Source organism: Tyto alba, unplaced genomic scaffold, assembly GCF_018691265.1.
Source record: "Tyto alba isolate M040663 unplaced genomic scaffold, T.alba_DEE_v4.0 Super-Scaffold_38, whole genome shotgun sequence".
In the NCBI taxonomy this organism is placed as follows: domain Eukaryota; kingdom Metazoa; phylum Chordata; class Aves; order Strigiformes; family Tytonidae; genus Tyto; species Tyto alba.
The window spans coordinates 36,953,916-36,980,046 of record NW_024881313.1 but is presented as its reverse complement, the minus strand read 5'-3'; the positions used below and the strand labels follow the sequence as shown (position 1 = coordinate 36,980,046).

Sequence of the window (26,131 nt, the reverse complement as noted above, 5' to 3'; positions counted from 1 at the left end):
CAGCGTATGGAGGGGGGGTGGAGGAGGATCCCCATAATTTCTAGAGGCTTGCCTGGAAGGCGTCCTCATTACACCCAGCGCTCGGGGAAAGGGATCTCCATTGCGCTTAGTGCTCGGGGAGGGAGGAGGGGGGGGGCGACTCCATAGCTTCTGGAGGCTTGCGGGCAGTGAAGTCCCTATTGCACCCGGTGCCTCTGGCTTTCAGTGCAGGGGGAGAGAGGAAGGTCCCCTTTGCTTCTGGAGGGTCGCCCTCCCTCGGGGGCACCCCCAGCCGCCTCCATCCCCGAGGCATCCTGGGCGGAGGGCGGGCTTGTCTCCCCCGCCCGGCTCCCTCCCTCCCTCCCTCCCTCCGGGGGGTTTGCCCTGGGACGCGCCGGCGGCTGTGGGGCTGGCTCCTCGGCGGCGGAGCAAGGGGTCAAGGGCAGCAGAGGGGAAAGGAGGGGGAGATGCCAACTCCGGGGTAGCGCGGAGGCTCCGGCTGAGCGGGAAACACCACACCCCCCCACACCCCCCACACCCCCCCCCCCGCCCCGCTCTCCCCAGCCCCGCCGGCCCCATGGCGGGGCGGGCGCCGCAGCGCAGCCTCCCGGCCGCGGCGGCCGCCGCGCTCCTGCTCTTGCCCGTAAGTGCCGAGGCCGGGGAAAGGGTGGTGAAGGCGGGGGGGGGGGGGGGGGGTGGGTGGGATGGTGGTGGAAACGGGACAGGGAGGGAGGGAGGGGGACGCCCCACGGCCGCGGGTAACCCACCCGGTGTGTGAGGGAGCGGGGGGCTGCGCCTCCCATCCCCTCGCACGGTCCCGCCCGCTTCTGGGGTGCTGGGGGATCCGTCCCGGTGACCGTTAACCGCTCCCTCACAGATTCCGCCCGGGCTCTGAGGAGCTGGGGGGAGGGGGGGGGACGGGGCTCCGTCCGGGCGGCCGTTTCCCGCTCCCTCACAGATGCTCTCCGTCCCCGGGCACTGACAGACCCTCTCCGGAGACCGTTCCCTGCTCCCTCGCAGCTCCCGCCCGCCCCCCGGGTGCTGAGGGATCCGTCCCGGTGGTTGTTACCTGCTCCCTCACAGCCCCAGACCGGCTTCACTCACTGAAACACCCTCTCCCCGTGGCCGCTCACCCCCGGGTCCCCTCAGAGCCCCTGGGCTGAACCATGGCCCTTCTTGGTGTCCCCTTCCCTGCGAGCCAGCCGCCTCCCTGTCCCTTGCCAAAAAGGTCCAGCACACGGACCCCACTGGGGTCGCAGCTCCCTGCCCCGGAGGAAAGGGTTTTCCCTGCCACCACCCAGTTCTGTGGGGCAGGGGGTGGCCCTGGCTGGTGCTCGTTTGCACCGGTCGCTCTTTCACCTCAGGGATCAACAGTGAAGGGCGAAGCTCAGCCCGTGCGTCCATCCAGGTGTTTGCTCTGAGCTTCTCTTGACTGAAATGTAAGAGAGGCTTTTCCTCGCGGTCCTTCTTCCATCACAAGCTTCCCTCTGTGTGATGCTTGAAATAAGAATGGCCTGTGTCAGACTGGACTTAAAACAGCCTTCCCAGCCCACACTCCTAAATCAGACTGACTTCTTTGGTAGCTTGTTTGTTTTAAGTAATAGTTATAAGTGTGGAAAGTCATACTTGCAAAACAAATGTGAGAGATCAAGCAGAGAATACATCGATCCTGTGCAGAATTTGTAAAGGCTGTTCCTACTACATTAAAGAAGTGGCAGTGATCCTTCTGAACTGTAGTGTAATTGGCCCATCTTTAACATTTCCTTAGATAAAGAAAGAAAATCTGTTATATTTCCTTATGTTCTGTCTTTTTATTTTTTTCCCCTCTCTATCTAATTTACAAAGATAGAGAGAAGCCAGGTCAGGTAAAGCAACAGGCTCTAAAGGCAAGCAACAATTTAATCTTAAAAGCTTTGTAGTAGCTTTCTTAGAAGACAGATAATATTTTCTCAGCTCTGCCAGTGTCTTTTTCCCCAGTCGGAGATCAGTGCACATGGGATCAGTGTCATGGGTCTACACACTTGCTGTCTTCAATCCCAAACCAGTTCTTCCTAATCTTTGTTTCTTAGTCCTTTCTCTCTTCCAGCCTGTGTTTTCCCATATTGATTTCTTTTGGTCAATAAAAATATTTCAGTGTATATTTAGAGAAGGGACTTCTTGCTGGTGAGGTTATCAAAAGTACCCAGGTACTTAGAGCGGCCAGACTAATTCTTTTTCAATTAATCAAAAAATATCTTGCACTTCCTCTGTAGATGTAATCTATGGACAGTTTTCCAGTTGCCGTGTAACTTTGCATTTGAATTATTTCTGTAAATAATGGTAATTATGGTGCTGCTTTAAAACCAAAACAGCTGCCTGGGAAGAAAGAAAAGAAAAAAAACACTAGTGCAGGTTAAGAATCAAAACGTTGAGTTTCCATAAAATGCGTTTAGTCTGAGATAAATGTGTACTTTGAGTGTATTCTGAGTGTACTTGTATAAAGAAGCTTGTTTGAATGTAGCATACTTGTGTCTGAGAGAGACTCGTGTATGCCTGTGCAGTATGTGGAAATAACGTGTTGGAAGATGATCTTCAGCTTCACGTGTAGAACAGCTCTTGTTGCTCCAGCTGTAGCAAAATCAGAGCTTTAACTGTTTTTTTGGAGCGTGTTTTCATGCTTGAATGTTGTTAGTAAATCTATATCTCTGCCTTACAGGTGAACAAAACTTTGCACCAAGAAGCTTAAGAGCAATGTTTTAAAACTTTGGCTCAAATCCGAAGCTCTTAAGTTCCTGTTTAACTTGAAAACACTTGAAAGTTGACTCAAAGTCAATGGCTCTATTCACATTTGTGGATTTGAGAAAAGGTGTAGATGCTTGTGAGAGCAAGCCCTTATGCGATTAAGGAAGCTTAAGTCTTCACAGCAGCTGAGCAACTGTGTTTTATGGGACCTGCAGGTTTGCAACACTTACAAAATGAGGCAACTTTCTAGTACAGACGTAGATCTGCCACATGAAAATGCTGGTGCAAATGACCTGTCAAATTTCGCAGGGGTGGTCAGCAAAAGGGTGAAGACTTGCACAGCAGGCTCTGAGATTTAGGTTCTTTTTAAGGGTTTCTGTACGTATAATATACTGGAAAATGCATTTACTTGATTGTGAAAAACAAACAAACAAACCATAAAACAAAGGCAAATGAGTCTTTCGACATCTTGATATAGAGTCCTTGCTGAGTTCACGTAATTTGGAGGGGGGGTGGGATTATTCATCAAAAACAAAAGCAAAGCTTGCGATAATTCATATGCTCTCCTGAAGCTGTTAAAACAGCCAGAGCAGTCTGAGTATAACAGCCAGTAGGGACAAGTTAAATAATATCCCTGGTCTGAGACTGCCAAAATTCAGACCTACTGTGAATTAATGCAGCATAAGCATTTTATCATGAGAAGCCTTTCCTGGTGTAGTACTTTGGCAGGGTTTAAATCTGTAGCCATCTTGTAATTACTGGATGTTTGAAGGAGGTAGTTGTATGCAAGGAAGAATGGCTGATGTTGGCTGAGTGGTAGTTTTGCCATGAAACATTTCAGTGATTTTCACATCTGCCCCTAGCTAGAAAGATAGCAGCCTTTAGCTTTTGTTCATATAAGGCATCTACTTACATATTATTCTGTCAAGAGTGGAGGAGAGATAATGATTAAGTCCTCTAAATTCTGTGGCCTTAGTATTGCAAACCAGAACATGGTTGTGCCTGCCCTGCTTCTCGCATGCCTCTGCTGAAGCTGATGTGCAGGCATCTCATTGCAAAGTGTGCACTATCAGGTGCATACATGTTTAGTTTCAGTCTCATACGTTATATATCTACTAGTACATGAAGATTGCCAGGACAGCTCTTCAGCCTTCAGGCCACGTGCCAGAGAGCAGCTTGTGCCCATGCTGTTAAGCTCCTTCAGCTTCTAAAATGGGGAGATGGTGTTCAAACTGCCCATTGAGAATGGTCCCCGGTGCAGCCAAACTCCCAGATCATTCCCGGGAACTGTTTGAGATACTGCTAGACTGCTTGGGGCAAAAATGTGGCCAGGAACCATTCTAAAAATTTAACAGTATAAATGATTAAGTACTGAAAACAGACCTTTGCACTGTTTGATTTATTAGCTTAGATGGAGTATGCTGTACTCCCATTGCTCAGGGCTCTCAATGAGTGCCCGAGGGAGTCATTTTCCTCTAAAGCAAACTCTTCATTGCTTTGAATTCAACGTTCATCTTTCTTTGTCTTAGGGACTACTGTGGGATCCTGCTGGTGATATGATGATCTGAGAGATTCACAACGAGAAAAAACGGGTGGTGGATAATACCAACTTTTTAAGGAAGTGTGTTTCTGTTTCCTTTTAATTTTCATTTTGCCCTATATATTAGTAAACCAAATATTTTTAAAAATGCTGTATTAGAACAAACATTTGCACATTTCTAGATTATTTTAGTAGTTCTGCAGATTTTATTTCTTGGGGAGGGGGGAGAGGTGTGGAAATGTGGGTGTTAAAAACAGGCTACACACACTGCTGAATTTGTTCCTTTTTAGTTTACATCACTTTCAGGTTTTCAGCACTGCAAACCCAAGAACAGGGAAAAGCTGGTTTACATTAGATTAAATTTTTATCCAGTAAGTGACATTTCTGCAGGAATTTACTTTTCCACTCTGCATCTATAAATTGAAACAGACAGATCAAATCTTGATCACGTACATGTCCTTCTTTCTTTTAACCTACACCAGTTTCAATCCCAAATGTAATCTATTCTCCCTTAAAGTGCAAACATTAATTCTGGGATGTAAAGCTGGAGCTGTCCAGCGAGCCACGTGGCACCTCCTTGCCTCCTGTAGATGTGCGATCATACGTATCAAAGCACTGCATAAACATTGTCTTTGCCTCCTTATCTTTCTATTCATAACAATCAGCCTTGACAACTAAACACTGCCTGCTGGCTTGCTTTATCAAATTATTTCTTCATACAGAATTACGTTCTTTTATTGGTAATCCTTTCTTTTTAAATCTTAATAGCTCTGAAAATAGCTGTACTTGATTTGAGCTGGTGAGTATTGGGTAAAAATCTTGATGTCTTTTTTTTTTCTCGAAGAGTTGGATAAATTTTGCTCTGGCCCTTATTACAAGAGAAGACAAATAGAAACTAGTCATTTGCCATTGGCGATCTGTCAGCTAACAAGTACTGTCCTCCAGATGAACAGCTGCTTGAATTTCATCAGTCATGTCCAAATGTATGAAAATTTAATTTCCAGTTTCTGGTGCCAGTGTGGGGATAATTGTTGGATGCTTCCCGAAATGCTTTTTGACATATAGCAAGTCATGCCTTCAGAAGTACTGATCAGTTCTCTGGGTCTGGGATCATTTGGACTGGCTCTCACAAGCCGATGTTCTGCTGGCTCTGCATGGTCTTGATAAAAGCTGTGTCATTTGGGAATTGCTGTGGCAGTGACAGTGGCAATCTGAGAAAGCCAGTTCACAGCGATGGGTTTCAACATCCTGTCTTGACCTCTGGCTCACAAGTACCTCGTTGCTGTGCGAGTGAGCCCACGTTGAGAGTCAGGAGCTGGGAGCGTGTTGCTCCTGCCCGTGCACGTCTTGTTGCCCAGATTGAGAGCTCTATTGTGGAGCTAAATGGGTGGAGAACTTGGAAGCTGTCCTTCTCTGGGAATGATCAATTAAACGGCATGTGTTTGTACAGAAACGTGGCTTGTTTTCACTAAATAAGAAAGAAATCCATTTGGTATTTCAAGAGCTGAAAAGTACTTCTTCAACAGAGCTGTAAGAAAGTGTAACTAATTAAAGCTCTATAAACTTTTGCGTAATCCTGGCTGAATAACTATCCACTCTGGGTTGTGTATACCAGGAAAATAAATAGTGAGCAATGCAGATGGAGATTAAAATACATTAGCTGTCCTCACTGCAATGCTAAACCCTTGCCCTGGTAATAGTAGCTGAAGTGCCAGAGAACTGGAAAAGAGCCACCTGCCTCTGAGGGCTATGGGATAATCTCTCTTGCTGTTACCCAGGTTCTGGGACATGGGAGGCTTTCTGAGTGTTGCTATCTCTGAGCTACCTTAGTTTTGGGAGTGCTGTCCTCTAGCAGGGGTGGCTTTTCCAACGGAAAGGAAGGAGGAAAGAAGAAGAAAGGGAATAAAAGGAAGTGTGCTGATGAGTCCAAAGATGTTGCCTGCAGGGCTGCCGGCCAGGCTCTGCTAGCTGACATCTCAGTGCATGGACTAAAGTATTGATTCCCTTTGAGTGGCAGTAGCAGACTCTCACAGCCCCGACATAGCTTGGGTTTCAGGAGGCTCACACCAGCAGAAGCAGAGAAATGGGCTGTGAGCCAGCACCAGTGGCTGTGCTTTGTAGTGTGGCCATCACAGCCGTAACCTTTCTGCTTTCTCAGTTCCAGTCCCCAGGGCTACTTATAGCAGTGCTGTGCTCCTGCTGTTGCCTTGGTTTGGGGGCGAGGATGTCCACAGACCAGTCTGCTCCTTCTGTTATCCACTGACTCTTTCAAAGCAGAGAGGAAGGCCAGGCTTATCCCTCTGGCTGACAAGCATGATGTCTTAGAGCACATAACAGGATTTTGACTAGGTGAGCTCCAAATCAGGGGGAGTGAGGATCTTTTCTCATCCTACCTCATGTTCTGTCTGCTGGGAGATCAGCTATTTAGTCCATCTTGAAGTTGAGAGAGCTTCCTAGGTGTAACAAACGCCTACTTTCTCAAAACAAGTGTCTTTTTATAAATATTTTCAAGTCTTGTCAGACTTTCAGTACTTCTTTTGGACAGAAAAAAAAAAAAGTTAAAAAGAAAATTCTCTCTTTAAATATAAAAATAATTGTAAAATATCTTTTCATAGTATTTGGCGTAATATTTTAATTATTAATATGTGAACAGAGTCCAAAATACTAGAAACACAAGTGAAAAAAACCTCAAGCCTCTAGATTGATGATTATTGTTCAAGACAGACACTGTAAACTGTTAATTACAACATTGCCAATAAAAGGGGTTTGGAAGCAATTGTTACCTATTATTTTTTTTACCGTAGGGCTATATGTATATATGAAAAAATAATTTATGCTGGAAGGGACTGCTAGAGGCCTGTTGTCCAGCCTCCTTCTCAAAGCAGGACTAATTCCAAAACCAGATCATGTTGCTCAGGGCCTCATAGAGTTCAGTTGTGAAAATCTGCAAAGATGGAGATTTCACAACATCTCTGAACCTCTTTTCACATCTTAGCACCTCTTCTCCAATGCTCAGCTGTTGTCATGGTGCATGATTTTTTCTTCATGTCCTGTAAGATTTTTCCTTGCTGCAACTTGTGAATGATGCCTGCCTCTTGTCCTTTTGCTGTCAATTACTGAGAATCACAGAATGGTTTGGGTTGGACCTTAAAATTTATCTAGTTCCAACCCCCCTGCCACAGACAGGGACACCTTCCACCAGACCAGATTGATCAAAACCTCGTCCAACCTGGCCTTGAACCCTTCCAGGGAGGGGGCAGCCACAGCTTCTCTGGGTACCCTGGGCCAGTGTCTCATCACCCTCACAGGGAAGAATTTCTTCCTTACATCTAATCTAAATCTACCCTCTCTCAGTTTAAAACCATCATCCCTCATCCCATCCTCACCCCCCTGAACAAGAGTCCCTCCCCACCTTTCCTGTCCCCCCTTTAAGCCCTGGGAGGCCGCTCGAAGGTCTCCCCAGAGCCTTCTCTTCTCCAGGCTGAACCCCCCCCAACTCTCTCAGCCTGGCCTCCCAGGGGAGCTGCTTCAGCCCCCCGAGCATCTTCGTGGCCTCCTCTGGCCCCACTCGAACAGCTCCGTGTCCTTCTGATTTTGGGAGTCTCAGATCTGGCCCCAGCACTGCAGGGGCATCTCAACAGAGTGGAGCAGAGGCAGAGAATCACTTCCCTCAGCTTACTGGCCACACTTCTCTTGATGCCACCCAGGACACGGTTGGGTTTCTGGGCTGTGGGCACACATTGCTGGCTCACAGTCAGTTTTCATCCACTAATACCCCCAAGTCCTTCTCTGCAGGGCTGCTCTCAATCCACTCATTTCCCAGCCTGGATTTGTGCTTGGGATTGCCTTGAACCATGGGCAGGACCTTGCCCTTGGCCTCGTTGAACTCCATGAGGTTTGCACAGACCCACCTCTCCAGCCTGTCCAGGTCCCTCTGGATGACATCCCTTCCCTCCAGCGTGTCACTGTCCATGTCGCCAACAAAGATGTTCAACAGAGCTGGTTCCAACACCAACCCCTGAGGAATGCCACGTGTCACTGCTCTCCACTTGGACAGCGAGCTGTTGACCACAACACTTTGAGTGCAACCATCCAGCCAATTCCTTATCCACGGAGTGGTTCATCCATCAAATCTACATCTCTCCCGTTTAGAGACAAGGATGTCATGCAGGACAGTGTCAAATGCTTTGCACAAGTGCAGGTAGATGATGTCAGTTGCTCTTCCCTTATCCACCAGCACTGTAACCCCATCTTAGAAGGCCACCAAATTTGTCAGGCAGGATTTGCCCTTAGTGAAGCCCATGTTGGCTGTCACCAATCACCTCCTTATTTTCCATGTGCCCTAGCATAGTTTCCAAGAGGATCTGCTCTATGATCTTGCTGGGCACAGAGGTGAGACCGACTGACCCGTAGTACCCCAGGACTTCTTCTATTCCCTTTTTAAAAGTGGGGGTTATGTTTCCCCTTTTATAGTCAGAAGAGTCTGACTCCTCTGTAATTCCCCTTCAAGCAGTGAAAGACTGTTGCTAGACCTCCTCTTGTTCCAGTCTTGGAATTACATTTCACTGTGATATATGCTTTTCAAATACTAATGGTGAGGTCTAGCCCAAGAGTTAGGAGTTTAAGGAAGAATGGGTTGAGACAAAGAGAATTAAGAATGAGCCAGTGAGGTGACACTGGTCATCAACAGTGAACTGTTGTGAAGCCTTGGGTGAAAGGCACGTTTTATGGAGGACACACAGGTACCATTGACAACATTCCATGGACAGTGAGAGCAGGTATCACTAGCTGATTAAAGTCTTGATCCAGAATGGGAGTTGGGTTTTAACCTTTTTTAAGTGGGACCATGCTGGCAGAGACCTGAAAAACAAAGAGTAGAAGCTCACATTTGATGAGCTAAAATCGGGACTGTCTGTGAAGGGAGGCCTTGAAGTGTAGTGGCAGTGTGACAACAATGGATGGGTGAATGATTTTTGCAGAGACTATTCAGGTAGGTGAGAGTTTGCCTGGAAGACGTAGCTGAGATACTGGCATTCATTTTGGTAAATGTGACTTCTAAACGTGAGTTACTCTGGATTCCCTGTCTGTTTTGTCTCCGGTGCATAATTCATCTCGTCCTAAAGTACATGTTTAAAACAGAAGTGATGGATTGTTCCTTGACAGTGCTTCCTTCTTCCACTGACTATTAGGGAGCCTAAAGCAGTGCCTGCTGAAATGAGTGAGTGAGGTGAATCACATCTGAGCTGCTGAGGGGATTCATAGTAATGTGAACTGGGTGGAAAGAGTGGGCAAGAATTAATCACAGGTTTGGTGTGAAGCCTAGGGAAAGGGCAGACGTGAAGGCAGGATTGCTGTGAAGGGCTTGCTCCCCTTCCAGATTCTGAATATGACATTCACAGATATGGGGAACGAAGAGCAAAACTCTTCAAGGATGTGAAGTTGAAAAGTCTTTCCGTGAAACAATTTTATTTGAAGACAGCTGTACCCTGTGATTCAGATGCTATTTGGCTCCTTTTTAATATCTCATCTTGCTTTGGAAGGGAATGGAGAGTTGGTTGGACAAGTCCAGCTCATGGGTGACCTTAAACAGTTTTGCTTTGTATGCTGTGACTCAGAAAACCACTTAGCACATGCATGGTTTTCAGTGGATGAAGAACCTCCCCTCTACACTCTTATTCAGCAGAGCACGTAGGCAGATGCTTAATGAAGGCAGAGCTCCAAGTTTCAAAGACAACAGTGAAGTTCAGTGGTGGGCTCAGTGTAGCAGATGCTTGAGGTTTTTTTATGTCTTTCTGAATAAAGATGAATTTAATTTCATGCTTAGAACTAAGCATGAGTTTAGCTGCTTTATTGAACTGCGGTCCTAATTCCCATTCCATGCAGACTTATATTTTCTTTTTCCAGACTTCCTGGAAGAGCTCCAGAACACATGCTGGCCTCTAAGATCCTAGAGCATTGGGGTTCACTAGCTGGTAGCACTATTTTATCTAGCCGCTTGGATTAATTTAGAGACAGGTAATGACAGGGAGTTGAAAGAGCTGAAGGATGACTTGAAAAGGAGACTGTTTTTCTTGAACAGCAGACTAACAGTCTTTTCTTTTACTGTAACCGTAGCTGGCTCAGGTTTTGGGTTGCAGGTTCCTGTGAAAACTTGTATTTAGACCTTTTATCACAAATGGAAATTATTTTTCTGGTGAAGCAGAGCCGAATGATCGTATACTGCCAAATGCCGCTGCACCAGCAAAGTTAAGTTACTGAGTTGAGAAAGGCCAAAGATATCTTGAAGCAGAGGACTTTTTTGGTTCTTCAACAAGCAAAGTATTTCCATTGTCCTTTAATAAGCATCTCTTTTGCATGCATCTTGTGTATGAAGTAATCATACAACACTGAATATGAATCCATCCTGGCCACAGAAAAGACTCCCTAAGCAGCATTCTTCCTTGTCCTGGTGGTGCATATTCCCTCAGGTGATTAGTAGTCAACAAATATTCCAGCTGTCCTCATTATCTCCAATGTATTGGAGAGAATCTTGTTAGAGAGAAAGAGGTGCTCAGATGAATGTTTGCATTTGTTATAAGTGCATTCCACTGTATACCTGGTGTTTTTCCCAAAGCATCTGTTTTCACACACAAGTACCGGTGACGGCAGGAACCCGTGTAAAACTTGCCAGATGCCCGCCTGCCCTGGAAACTCCCTCGCTGTATTCGAACAGGGTACGGGTTTTGTCAAGGAAATGTGGGATTTGATTTGATTTTACTGCATCGAGCTCTTTCACTAATTGCATTTTCATGGTGAAGTAAGATGCACGTGTTTCCCTAAACTGAGTTTCTGTGGACACAAGCTAACGGTTTTTGCATTTAATTGGACTGATGCTCTGAGACAGTCCTTCCCAAATGTTCTGTTGAACACTCAGTCTCATTGTAGAAATGATGCATTTGGAGAACTTAACTTAATAAGTTTACCTTTGAGACAGGAGTATTTTTGAAATTAATTTATTTGAATTGTCTAATTGAAGAACTAAAAGTTAAATACAGCTTTCATTTTTTTTTTTTTTTTTTTTTTTTTTTTTTTTTTTTTTTTCCCCTTAGTTCTGGGGCAAAACTACAAAGTAGCAGCTTTCTTTGTGCTGAAGGCAATTTCACTTCACTGTTGGCGTTGAAGTGAGGTATAATTTAAGGCCTTAGGACTCCCAGGTTTTTTCCAGAAACCCCTGGAAGGATGTGCAGCAGGATCCTTAACAGCAGTAATGCCTCACAAAAATTAAGAGTAGAAATAAGGTTCCTCCTAACGTGATCCATGCCATTACCACAGCTGTCTACTCAGGAGAGGAAGGTGCTCTGACTTTTTAAGGAGCACAGATGGCTAGTTTAGACGGAGACTTCATCCTTACATTGCAGTGGAGACATGAGATGGATCCTTCTCGTGTCAGCTGTGGATTGCGCACACGTTTTGTGGTTGATAACTACAAAATTGTTTTGTGGTAGAAGGTCACTTCATCTTGCTCAGTAAAAGAAAGAAAACAGTAGTACTCCAGATAATTTTATAAGATGGTGATGTGTTCCTCTCCTCTGTAGTCATCACCTCTAAGAATGTTTTTACCTATCCTTTTGTACAAAGATAGTGTCCAAAGAAAATTTAGAAAGGATTCATCTAAGTAACTCTGTCCTTATAGTGGGTAAGACACAGCTAATGCAGTCAGTGGAGGTCAGGGAATGATTGATTTCAACTTAAAGATTTAAAATATAGCAGATGAACTGCACCTGAAAAATTCTCTTCCTGAGTCGCAGAGGAATCCCCAAGTGATCAGCTCAGCGGTTGCTCTCTCTATTTTGAAGTCTGAGCCAGTTGAGATAAATTCCACTGCTTTTCTGTGAGTGGCTTTATGATGAGATGCTGTTATAGTTCCATGGGATGAATTTTTCTAGGACCTCATAAGTACTGGATAGTACGTTTTTTTAAAAGGGAGAATGTTTGCGCTGTTACTTTGAGACTATGTCTTGGATGTCAGCACCTCTGCTTTGGTTCAGCATGCCACCAGCGGATGTTTTACAGGGAGGCATAACAGCTTTTTTGAAAAAAACCTGCTTTTATTAGACAACTAGAATATGGTATCTGGGAATTCTTATGTGAGGATGGGAAAGTGAAGTGTGTGCATCTGTCCATGTTTGGCAGCATTCACTGCCTCCAAGCTCACCTCCCCCAACTTGGCCACAAATGTTAGTCATGTGTCATCCTTTTCCACATCAACTCTTTCCTTCAGTTTTCAACCATGCTGATTTCATCTGCTCTGTTGCTTCTTATTGCTAGATATTTAAACTTACAAGATTCTGTCCATTGTATCTCTGTGCCAGCACCGTGCCTATAGTGGCAGTTTTGGATCCTACTCATTGATTTGGAGTCTTGTTTATATTACTGTAGCCATTTCTTACATGTTTGAGAGAAGAAAACAACCTCTCTAATGCAGGTGAGTCATAGTACCAGTGTTCATTTGTTTTACATATATATATATCGCTACTCAGTGGAACTCAATAATCTTTCAAGCCAGTACTCAGTTAGTTTTAAAATTGAACTACAAGTCCTCCCTAATCTGCATGAAATAAACACAGATTCTGGTAGGAACTGAGAGAGACAACAGAATGATGGCTCAGATATTTGTCTGTGCGGGTCAGATATTTGTCTGTGCCCAGAGGTCTCCATGTGGATCCATTGAGACATGTTACATGTATCATATAATGTTGCATATGTGTTTTTTATGATTTCAGGTTAGTAATTTATGAGAGTACTTGTGTGGCAAAGAGCAAATTCTGCATAGATGAATGTTTGCAAGATTGGAGCCCTTCCATTTGCAGAGGAGCACACAATACTATTAGTGCCTTTTAACTTCTAACTATGTAATGTAGCAATATGTTACTCTCTCTTAGGTTGTTGCCCTTTCCATCTGCCCTTCCCATATCTAGAGGTGATCTTACGGTGAGTTCCTCTGACTGTGCCTAGTAGTTGCATGTCTTCTGACAGAGATGACCTTTCATGGATTAATGAAGACCAGTGATCATGGCCAAGGGGAAAGTTCTAATTGAAATGACCATGAGAAATGCAGGCTGACACACTAAAACAATTAATCTGCTTCTTTTCTCAATGTCCTCTCAGATGTGAACTGGAAGTTGACCAAAGGCTCCATATATTGTTCTGAAGAGTCAGGACAGGCCTGCAGACTATTAGTTGGTGCCTCTGCTTTAGAAAGTAAAGGACTCCTTTTCACCTTAATCTCTGTCTCAGTGCAGTATTTTTAATTGATCATAAATGTCCACAGTGGCTAAGAGAAATTATGGTAGAGATTTCTGTGCATGTTTCAGGTAAATGTGCAAGACAACGTAGAACTGATTTGGTGGGAAGAGGTCATGGAATAGTAGCTGTCTTAAGAGAAATGCAGTTTGAGTAAAGTAGTACATTAGTTACTTAAAGCAACTAATATGTCAAAATATATACACAGTCACAGGCCCAATTATTTATCTTTAAAATTCTACTTTACTTAAAAGTTTATTTTTTCACTGCTCTTTATTATTTTTAAGAGGGTTTTTTAGGCTTTTTGGGTTTGTGTGCATTAAATACAATTTTTAAAAAGTATCACATACAAGTAAGCTGTTCGCTGTGGTTAGTGGAGGGAAAATGAAAGCAAAAGTAACATAATACGTGGAAGGCACTTTTCCCTCTAGCCAAATGAACCTAAAATGACCCTAAAGCAAATGTGACATTTAACCTTTCTTGTTCCTACACATGCTGTGCTCAGCTTGACCTCTGTCTGTTCTTTCCCAGCATCTTACAAAGCAGACAGCTGAACATGCAGTGTATTTACTGTACATGGAGATGTCTCGAGTTTCTTCTTTGAAGTGAGACAGAGCTTTGGCCTGTGAGGTAGCAGAGGGGTGGAGGGAGAGAAGGGAAGAAATGCCTTTGCTACGTCAACTCACGTGACTGGGTCTGACATGAGGCATGACCACTACAGAGTCTACTTTCCGGCAGGCTCAGCTGGAGTTCTGTGCCTTGTAAGATGGCATCTGCCCTGGCTGCAGAACAGAGCCATTGCCTTCCTTTATCTCCTTGACCTGACCGTGCCATGGTCAGTACCCTGGAAGGCTCAGCCATGTGAGGAAGCAGCTTCATGGTGTTTATTTGAAAAGAATGGAGTCTGAGGAAGGCTTTGTGTTTGTATTTCAAGACTTCCTATTAAATAACAGCAAAGTGAGAAATAGTTAGAAATTGTATTGTACAAGGAACCATCATTTCTGATGAATTCCATTGTCATGATCATTTACTCCACTTCTTAAGTGACAAGGAATTCAGTGACATAAAAAGGGTTCTGAAATCACTTAACACATCTCCAAGCACTGAATTGTAACGTCAACATTCAAGGAGTATGGTTGTTTCATTCTGCGTAAATAGAAAAACAAAGTCATTTTGTGTGTTACCACAGCTTTATATCCCCTCAGAAATTGTCAGGAAGAATTTGTGTCATAGTTTGAAAATGGAAGTTTCTGTCATTGATGTATCACTCCTGAATTTTCTCACCACATTTAGTTCTGACTTTCTTAAAGGGCTTTTCAAGAGTTTCTCTTGCTCCAAGCAGTTTCCCAACTCAGTTGTACATTGAGATGTAGAGTTCTGTGGGCTCCTCTTCTCTGCCTGCAGTGGGCGCTGCAGTAATTTACTTTTTGAGTGTGAAAATTACAATATTCATTGGATTCAACTCTAAATATATATTTCCTAAAATTTACTTGGGGAAGTACTAGTATCCTGTACCAAACCTGCAGCTTTCTTGATGTGCCCATGTTGATGTTGCTGTTCTCTTTGTCACGAGCATTTGCTCTCAGTGGAGGGTTCAGCACTGGATTCTGAGGGTCAGAAACACGTGTCTTTTTTACTGGCTAAAAAGAGCCAAGGATCACCTTACAGGGATGCCAACTTTTCCTGTACAATCAGTGGAAGCACTTTACTCAAGTCTTCTGAATTGCCCTTTGCTAATTGCTGTCTCTCTTGAATGTGTAAGGATCTTCAGCACCCATGTAACCACTAAAAGTTAGTCAAACAAATTCCACACATTATCTTTAATGGATGTGATTAATCTTCTCTATTTTAGGTATCTACTTCTGGGTGGAATAAATTGTGTCCTGAGCTTTGTTAATGCTATTGACTAGTTCCCAGAGGAAGAGATCTAGAATAGGTGGTTCATTTGTAGATGCCTGCATTTAGACAGATGAATGCCACTTGATGTCATGGTGCTAAGAAAATATAACTGTAAATCTTTTCTGTCAGGAGGGGATGTCTGTATCTGAACCAATTATGAATGGGAATTGCTATGAAAATGCTAGGGATTATCGTACTCATGAATAAGAAAATCTATTCTGTGCTGCTTCTTTACTGTTTGGTTTGGTTTGTTTCTGTCATTTCATTCAGATAGTCCTCCACTGTGAATCTTCTGTGAACCTGCCCTTGTCTGTTCTGCTGGAAAAGTACTGTGAAGCTTTGTCAGCCCGCACCAATGTCACAGGTATTTATTTCTCCATTTCTTGTTGGCTTCTTGTTACTGTAGGATCTGTTTTCAAAGTGTCCTTGTTCCAGGGACATCTTTGCCTCCTGAGATAAACATAGTGCCTCCAGCCTTGGGTTTTCATTGGCAACAATGTACGGTGGTGTAACATGGAAAGAAAACTTTGAATTTGGCACACCTGGAAAGACCTTCAGCTCAACTGGTAATGACAGCCCATAATTTAATCTGTTAAACTGACTATACATACTGACTGATATGATAGTTGAAGGTTAATACAGTTAAAGAGTCTGTATCCAGACCGGTCCAGACTTGTTGCCAAAGGCTGTCTGCATTTTTCAAGTGCAGCATGGGACATCCAGGCTGAGTAGGTGAAGACCGGTGGATGTGCCAGTAAAATCCAGCCCTTGTGTGGCATTCACTGAGGAAACTGGGGTGCTCTGATCGGATTGACAGCTCATATAAGCTAGGGATGAACCTTGGATCATTTCAGCCAGATCAATAGAGTATTTACAGTGAAAAGCACCAGTTCTTCAAATCAGAACATGGTACATATGTTTAACCATGAAGCTTTACCATTTCTGTTTCTTGATCCCACCCAGTCTCCAAAACCTGACTCCAATGTTTTAGGTGAGGACATAAGGCTCTTCTGACAGAGAGGTAGGGTAGAGGCACTTATGGGCCCTGGAAGTGGCATAAAGGAAATATCTCACACTTTCTGGAAGGCTAAGGGCAGACAGCAGGAAGGACGAGGGTCAGTATGGTGCCTTTGCTTTACTCATAGCAATTTTTGAAAGTAGGACAAAGCACTGATTCTTATGATTGATTCTTAACTAAAATGCACTAGCACAAAAATGATATTGTAAGAGATGTGAAACTGGATCCAGCTTTCTTCAGAAGTGGGAGAAGTACACTCAGAGCCACTCCTCTGCTGTGTGACGGTGGGGGGGGGGCGCTGTTTCAATGAGTGATTCTACTGGGGGAAAAAGGAATTTTATTTCTTTTCCCTTCACTTCTCTTTCCCCTTGCTGAACCGTCATGGAGGGAGGAGTTCAACATATATTCTAATAGTGTATATATTTTCATTCAGCCAGTTCTCCAGCCCTGAGAAATGACAAAGGAAACGAGGTTCAAGGAATAAAAAAATCTTTCTGTATCAAATCAATTATGTTTTACTATGACTGTATCAATTCCTTAAGGACAATAAGCTGATCTAGGTAATCTGATCAGACTGAAGTCTGAAAGTTGTGTTGCTTTAACTGCCTCTTAATTTGCATATAAATAGGTGTGTTGACCTGTATTATGAATCCAGCCTGAGCTCTGCCATTGTATTCCTGGGAGCAACTCTGCCTCTTGTAGCATATTTGCTTGTATAAATTTTAATGACCAACTATTCCATTCTGTAGCTGGAAACAAAGGAAAGATAGATTTGGTTTTGTGAAACCTTCCATCATTTTGGACCTTTCTTTCAGGTGTTCTTTGCCTTTTGAATATTTTTGTGCATATTATTGTAAAACTTGTCATTAATTCATAATGTATTTTTCATTGTCCAGAGCTTCTATTGCAAAAAAAAAAAAAAAAAAAAACAAAAAAAACAAAAAACACAAATTTCACACCAGGCTGTCTTAGAAGTTGGCAAAAAATTTACTGCTCAATTATTGACAAAAAATAAATTTTCTGGACTATGTGCATGATGCATGAACACAGGATATCTTCTCAGGCTGAGTGCAACTACTGTAATAGCATTTTAATATAAAAAGGGAAAAGAGAAGTCACAGAAGCCTCTCTTCTGTTGCACTGTCATTGTAAGGTATCACTGATCAAAAAGGTAAAGCACTTCTCTGAAACTAAAGAAACTTGCTATATAGAGACAATCCAACATGCAGATTTTACCTTCCCATGATGCTTGTGACTGTAGCCCTTAATGCAGCATGCTTCAAAATCCTGTAAACCTGCACTTTACTTTGAGCATGGGCTTATACATATAGGAAAATCCTAAACAGCTTCATCTTCAGGCCAGTTGGGCATAAGTCCAGAATTAGGCATAAGCAAGAAGTGAACTTTGTGACATATTAAGGACAAAGCATTTTCTTAGCATGGGCCAATGTACTTTTATCAGCGTGGTGCTTCTAACCACTACATATTCCTTTTGTCTTCCATGACACTTGCAGGATCTTCAAAATGATCTGGACTATTCAGCTATGAGTGTTCTCATTAAAAATGAAGGTCTGCAGTATAGTGATCTCCTCTTCATAGTCAATAAAGTTTTAGTTGGTCAGTTAAAGTCCAACGCATGGTTTCATCCTAAATTAGGATCTAAAATGCAGCAGAAATTAAATGCTTTTTCTTTAAAGGGATCCAAGAATAACAAGCTCCTGTGACTAAGTCTAGTCTAATTTTTTGATGCCTAAAATTAGGTGAGCTTCATGCATCCTTCATTTTGAACCCTCACAACAGTAGGGATGTATCACACTGAAACATTGGTGTGCTCCATTCAGCAGCATGGATGTATAGAACCAGACCATAGAGTCTGCAATGACTGAGTCTTTTCTCTGGCTCACATTCTTTGACACAGTGCACATAGCATCTTTTAGAGGGGAAAAAAATCAACAAGAAACCCCCAAGGAGAGCCATATTGAAAAATCTTTATTTATAGCTGGGAGAACAGTAAACGTTAAAGTTTTGTAATTGGTTATCTTCCTTGTCTCTTTTCCAGAACATGCTGTTAATTAGTCCAATATGTTAATTTCCTCCCCCTATAATTACTAACTTCACCCCCCAAATATGTTCACACTAAGTATCCCAAACAGATGGCACAAAATGCTTTTGAGAATTTCATGTATGTGTAATTTCACTGAATTGCTGAGTGAATGACATTGTAAATTCAGTCTGAAGTGATTTAAACCAAGCAATACTTTTTCAGAGGTGGATAGCAATATATCTCACTCTCTCTTTTGGGCATTGTTTCCTTGAAGAATCCCTGAATGACACCTTCATAATTGTTTGGGTGCAGTTTCTGAGATTGATGGGAATGTGTGGTTTTATTTGTGGATCTGAAGAACTTTATTTAATTATTACTTTGCTTTCATATATAAGAGTAATTGGTTGAAAGGGCAGGATTTTTCTACAGTGACTCATAGGAAGATGCTCCTGATGTTGTAATCTCCTGATATTGTTTGGCTAGAATTACAGTAATATCTAGGATGACTGGATGGCTGTAATTCTATGTATCTGTATGAGATGTGCACTGATTTATAGCTTGAATTTTTATAGGAACTCAGAGGAAGTGGGTCCTCAGTTCATGCTGATATTCCATGTATTTTATCAAGCTTCCCTTCACATCCTTTGACTTTCCTATCTTATATGTTTCCACTAGAGGCTACAAGTATTGACTTACATCTGATCCTACACAGTTTTGATCTCCATGGAAATCTTTTGATCCTACTTTTTGGTCCATTGACATATTTGGCTACACAATCTTTAAAACCTTATTAAAAGAGGATCCATCTGAAAGCAGGAATTTTATCCAAAAAATAAACCAGAAGGTGGGTAGTTAGTGGTACTGTGCTGATTGCATCTGTATAAGCATTACATTCTGTGTTTTCCCTCTCTTTCTTAACCTTCAGTCACTTTGAAGGTTGTAATTTGCATTTATGGTGTTTAAGGCTATTCAGACAACGCAATAAATGAGAGACAGTAGATTAGCTGTCATGCATTTCATTTCATGAAGGCTTGGGATACATTGAATGGAAAAATTATTTGTTCCCCCTGGTGTCTGGATCCCAACTGTGTGTTCCCTCCCAACTTCTTGTGCACCCCCAGCCTCCTTGCTGGAGGGGCAGTGTGAGGAGGCCTTGGCTTTGTGTAAGTGCTGCTTAGCAATAACTAAAACATCCCTTTGTTATCAACACTGTTTTCATCACAGATCCAAAACATAACCCCATACAAGCTACTATGGAGAAATTTAATTCTATCCCAGCAAAAACCACTACACTCTTACAGGGCCCTGAATCTTATTCATCACATCTGACATCCGTTTGCACTATTTCTCCTGGACAGGCATTGATTGGTGTCAGAGTCCAATACCTTTTAGATATTTCATGTGTGGAGGGTATGATGTTTAATGACAAATTTACTTATCTGAAGATATTTGAGCTTCTGATTTAGAAGAGTGATACAAAATATACTGCAAAGACAACAGGAATGTAAGTTACGCTTAGGAAAATATAGTAATTGCAATACACAGTTCAGTCACAGTACTCTTGTGATCCTCATTACTGGTTTCTATAATATTCTCACTGTCATGACACTGGGCATCCCTTGTCACTGAGAGGGAATATGTAGGTTGAAGCCAGCTCAAGCCCATCGGTATCCTCAAAATTCTTTTGTTAGTTGTGTATGTTTTATACCCTCTGTTGGCCTGAGCCATGCACGCACTCCCCTCATGCTGGTCTGGATCACTTGGAGAGACACTCACACTCTTTTAAAGAACTCAAGAAGAAATATTTACACCATCAGTTGATCCACTCAACTGTTGATATCTGTTTATCTAAAACAAAAGACATTCTCTGTCCCCTTTGTGTTGAAATAAAGTCAACTTCTTTGCAACAGCTGTGGTCAGTCACACCCTACGTTATTGCCTGAGCTTCACAGGCATGTCACCTCTGCCTGTTTCCTCTGTGCTTTCTTCCATTCCAGGGCTTTATTGGTCAGTCACAACTGGTCATAGCAAAGTTTATTCATGAGAAGGATTTATGAAATCTCATGCCATTCTGAGGCATGGATCAAACTTCCTCTCTGGTCACTCTCACCCTTCAGATAACTTCCTAATGACTGTGTTAATCTAACAAAGACATGTTCATGTCTAGAGGTCTCATGTAAACCAACTACAGATAGCCTTATGCTCAACTGCTGTGGAATAAGTTCTTATCACTTTTCAGAGGAAACTGTCCACAAGTACGCTGGGCAACAGTAAAAGCAATTTAGAAGAGGAAGAGAGAGCATGTGTACTCACATGTCTTTGCAGGTTAGTTTTTAAGTGTATATTGAAAGATAGCAGCTGATGGCTATGTGTTTGCTGCATGATCTTTGTCATTCAAGCCAAAAATAATGAGATTAAGATACAAAAGTGCTCCCTCCATATAAAAAATAAAAATACACGTACATAAGGGTTATTTCAGGCCTTTGAACACTGATTCAATATTATGGACCTGGTTCTGTTTCCATCTATGAAAAGTACATATGTACAAAGTAAATATGTGTGTATGTGTGTGTCTGGGGGAGGTATATGGATGTGTTTGTGTTTTTGTATAGTGGTGACAAAACCACATAAATTGGGGAAAACTAGCATCCTAATATATGGATTTCATATTGAAATTAAAATTTGAAAAATTTATTTGGAGAACCAATTAAATACATAATTTTATTACTGTTTTATAGATTACATTTAACTTTAATTTTAATTATTCATGTAAAAAAAAAAAAAAGGAAAAGAGTATAAAGCTTCCTTTCAAATGTTAAAAACTGTCAAGTTCTTTTTTCAGAAACTTATTCCCCATCATTTTGATAAGGAAGAGTTTGAAGGCTCATGGCTATGTTTGTGCAGTGTTTCTGCCACCTTGAAGCTAACTGTTTATTACAATGTTTTTATTTCCATGATTTTTTGTTTTAATGTTGTCCCCATACAGATCCACCTCTGTGAATGTGGCACAAGTGCAAGTGTCTCTAAAGAAGTTTTTGTAACTATTTTGAGTTGATGGACCTTGCAGACTCTATGAACAATTAATTTTTAAATGATTACTGTCTTGGAGCTTTGTTCAAACAAAATGTTAGCTTTATAGGTTTGTTTATGGAGGATTTATCTGTGCTACTTTACTGGAAAAGGTTCTCTCATCTGTGGCTATATGACTTTCTTTTTTATCCAGATTATTTGTACTGTGTTCATTTCTAGCCCAGAAGTAACACAAGCCTTTTCTCAAGGCAATCTCCATGCCTATTCTAAGGGTAGTGATCTGTGTATGGCCTGTGTCTGTGGGAAAGATATTCAGTATCAAGTTGTTCAGTGCAAAACTTGGAAAATGGGAGCTGACCACCTGGTTAGATTTATCCCTTGGTTCACTCTTTATATCTGATTGGGACTTCTATTAATCATGAATCTCTGCAGATCAGACAGGTGTGACCATCTTGAGCTTGCAGGTGTTTCAGTATGGTTTTGTGTGCTGGTCATAATGCCACTGCCCTGATTTTCTGTCCATACAGACTTGATTTGATCATTTCTGCTTAATGCATGTATGGAGGTCATCTCTGTGAACCAGGCAGGTGGGAATGAACCCGGAGTTTCAGAGCAAAAGCTCATAGCTAAAATTAGAAGTGCTTAGGAGCCACTGCACTGTTACTGGGCGTCTCTGGTGGGACTCATCTCCCAGATTACACATCTGAATATTTGTGTTTACACATAAGTCTGAGCTCCCATTGTTATCAGTGGAGTGGGATTTAATTGCCCCCACACCAGTGCCCACTTCCCTTTAAGATACTTTAGGGTAACCAAGACCTGCAGGGCTGACAGATATGACACAGAAGATCTACAAGAGACTTCTGCCCTCTAGAATAGCTGATGCTGTCTAGAGAGACATCTCAGGGCACTAGTGGCACTAGTTGATTATGTGTGGCCATCTGATTCCTTCCTTAGGTCTCCAATGACTGCACTAGATGAACTAAATGAGTTGAACTAGATGTTCAGATCAATCTAGACATCCCTATATAGCCACTTTCACACAGGATTTTCATAGAAATCTGCAAATTGAACTCCATATAGCATGTAGTCTGAAAGATGGGAGTTAAATCCACATTTATAGCTCAAATGCATATATGAAATCTTCTCTGACAAGGTGATTTAATCGCAGATGCTTTGGCCACCAAAGAAAAAAGTCATGCGTGTTTTGTCTTGCTGCCCCTGCTGCTGAGTGCACACAGGCTGTAGATTTAGCTTGTCTGACTGTTATTAATTTTTAGTAGTCGATTTAAATCAATCATTCTTTCAGTAGATTAAAGTTGCATGACAGACAAGCATATTTGTTAACTTGCTTTCTATCCAGAACTTCACAGGTGAGGCCCTCACTGCTCCAGGGTTATTTATTTCTGTACATTGCACTATTCTGTTTCTTGGAAACAGAAGATTTGGCCTCACTACATCTCTAAATGTCTCTTCACAGCAATGGCATGGCAGCAATTCTCACTGTTTCCCTTCTGGTTTTCCTAGCAGGTCACATCAATGAGCTCTTCCATTTATAATGATACTTGGATGAGCTCTTCATTTTAACATATGCTTTGCACTCTCTTGGCATCAGCCTGCTGGCTGAAGCTACGTACACTGCTCCTGCAGCTGCCTGCGGGGCACTTCGGAATGTGCTTTCGTCACATCCACACAACCCAGTTACTGCTCACAGGCATAAAGTTAACCTTGAGCATCAGCGTTTGCATGATCAAAGCCTGACCTAGACACAAGCAAGCTTCCTAGCACTTCCTATTTTCAGATGTTGCAATAACAGTATTTAAATAGAGGTGATGATGTTGGTTTACTTTCCCGCTGCCTCAAATGACATACCAGGCAGTCTAGCACTGCTTGCTCGTACTTCCCAAAATAAAGCTGACTGTGTTGTATGCTGTTGCACAATTTGTATTACTGCCATTGGTCCTTATAATTTAAAAAGTTGCGTTTTTTAAGTCTGGTGCAGTTCCAAGCTGATGATATGGAAAAACTCTCACATATTAAGAAACTATTTAGACAATCCAACAAGTTCTGTGATTAACTAGAGAAGATTATTTATAATCAAAGAACCATAGAATCATTTAGGTTGGAAAAGACCCTTAAGAGCATTGAGTCCAACCATTAACCTAACACTGACAAGTCCACCACTAAATCACGTCCCTAAGCACCACATCTACTTTGTATGTTTGCTATACAAAGTAAATATTTATGATGGCTTTGTTTTGGTTTTTCTTTTTTTTTTTTTTTTTTTGTGTGTGTGTAAATGGTTTATGTAAATATATAAATATTTCTAAAGATTCCCACATTTACCCTATGTGTCCAGAGGCTGACAATTTCTTCCAAAATTTACAGCAGAAAATTTCTAAGCTGTGTAAATGAGGCTGTAAAGTGCTCAGCTATTATAGTGATGAGAGCCACACAGAGAGTTCTGGGTTTTTTCGGGATGGTGCTTGTTTTTCTTTTCACATGAGTAGCTATTGTTTCTGATCTGGCCAAGTGTTGTAATTCTGCATGTGAAACAAGTTTCACTAAGAAGTTGCACCAGTGCTTTGATCCCGTGAATGGGTGCCTTTGCAGAACCTCAGGAAACAACCAAATGAAGTAATCTTGGCTTAGAAAAGGGACCAACTACACCAGAAGCAGTAGTAATAATTTGGGTTGAAATATCAACTCCCCTGATACCACTAATCACTTTCCTCAGACTTTACATTATACAGGAAGGTAACAACCCTCTGAACATCTTCATCAAAACAATCTTCAATGGCATCAGGTGTGAACTGACTGAAAATCTGTAGCACGTCTGTGGGGAGTCACTACGATGTTGGGAATGTGGGTCTAAGGGAGGACTGGAAAGCAGGGTTGCTGATGATACGAATTCAGGGCAGATCCCATGTTCCTGCTAGATACTAGAAGCATTTACAGTGCTCAACCTGATGGCATTGCCATGGTGGTTCCATGCTGCCAGCCTGGGATGCTGTGAAGAGTAAAGAAAGGGAAAAGTGAACAGTGTAAAATTTTAGAGGAATGCAAATAAGACAGGCATATCTCATAAACAAAAACATGTTACAGTGGGAACATGCCATTGAGTTTTGTTTCACATTTCAGAAGTGGCACACCTCAGTCCTGGATCTGTCACTCACGTCTGCATGACATGTTCTCAGTGGACTCTCGGTAATGACTGTTACAATGCCACACTTCATCAAATATACTTAAAACTTTGAATTTATACAGTTGGTACAATAAATACCATTTGCTGAATGTGGTTTCTAAATTAGATATCATTTTTTGTACACTTGGCAGATAAAAATATACTCTGTAGAACCTCTCATTTTGTCAAGTTCTACTAAACAGATGGAGTGCCTTTTCTGCTCACATGGAATCACGTCACTGAATCTGGTCTTAAATAAAAACACCTCCTGTCCTTTAAATCAACATTTTTCTCTAGGTTTGTGGGTTGATGAGCCCTTCAAAGAGTGAAATAATGCTGTGGCCAATCTAGAGAGTAAACCCACATAACAATAGTGATACTACAAACTGCACTGTTTGGAAGGATGGGTGGTTCAAGAGAATGTCTAAAATATATAGTGCTGGAGGATAACTATTATTAGGAAATGGGAGAGGTGGGATGGAAGTGGAAATTTTTTTGTTGTTGTTTCTTAGTTCAACAAAATGCTCAAAACCTTATGACCCCATGACTGAGTTGGCTCTCCAGGTTAGGAATGAGCATCTAGATGTACTCTTGTTGACATGCAGTTTTTGTCTTGCCTTTATCTCCCTGCTTTTGACAAAATTGATATTTCCATGCGTCTTTTTGAGGAGTGTCCCTGAGCCATACTCAGACCCAGATTCACCGTGTAAACAGAAAACAGATCAAGGTGAGACTGGTCTCCATCTATTTCCTTGTGAAGGTATAGTCATAAACTCTGTGTGTCTTAGGCCCCTGTGTATAGAATCATACCTGCCAGCAGTGCCTTACTTCACTAGCATCTTCTGAAAGCAAAAAAAAGAGTGACCTTCCACCATCTGTTATTAGGATGTTGCAAGATGTGCTCAAAGCTGTTTGAGAATCCAGTGGATGTTCTGAGGAGGAGAAAGTAGGGTGCTTCATACTTATAGATGCTGTCATGGCCTGCCATGGCCTAGAATGTGAACATAGACAATGGATGAGAGGTTCAGCTTGCATAAATCACTTGTAAAGTTGCAGCTGGCAGCTCATCCCTCCTTGTTTAGCTCTCAGCTGCATCACTCAGTCAACCTTTTCTGAATAAACTCTGTTATGCATGGAATTGCTTTGCCTTGGCCTCCAACCCTGAGGTGGGACATCTTATTGTATAGTCCCACATATGAAAAAAATAGTTAAGCATTAAAGCAAGTCAAAATGAAAAGCTGACCTGTAAAGCTGCAGCTCTATATTGTTCAGCTTTCTTATTCTATTACAAAATAAGAACATGCAGGTTTTTGTTTTTTTTTCCCTCCAAGCATTCTTCTTACTCATTAAACTGCCAAAGTGTGAAAGCTGACTGTGTAGGAAAAAGATAATGGAAAATGTTAACACAATTTATGTAAGCCACTAGGACCTGAA

General features: G+C 42.1%; 1 protein-coding gene across 1 annotated transcript in view; it reads left to right on the top strand.

Moving 5' to 3' along the window:
• The first annotated feature begins 327 nt into the window (after positions 1 to 327).
• The window catches only part of CRHR2 (corticotropin releasing hormone receptor 2), a 163,809-nt gene continuing 138,005 nt past the window's right edge, over positions 328 to 26,131 (top strand). The window contains exons 1-2 of the mRNA XM_042802229.1: positions 328 to 622; positions 15,692 to 15,785. Coding sequence (XP_042658163.1) covers positions 557 to 622; positions 15,692 to 15,785 — 160 coding nt within the window. The 5' untranslated portion in view covers positions 328 to 556. The remainder of the gene's footprint in view (positions 623 to 15,691; positions 15,786 to 26,131) is intronic.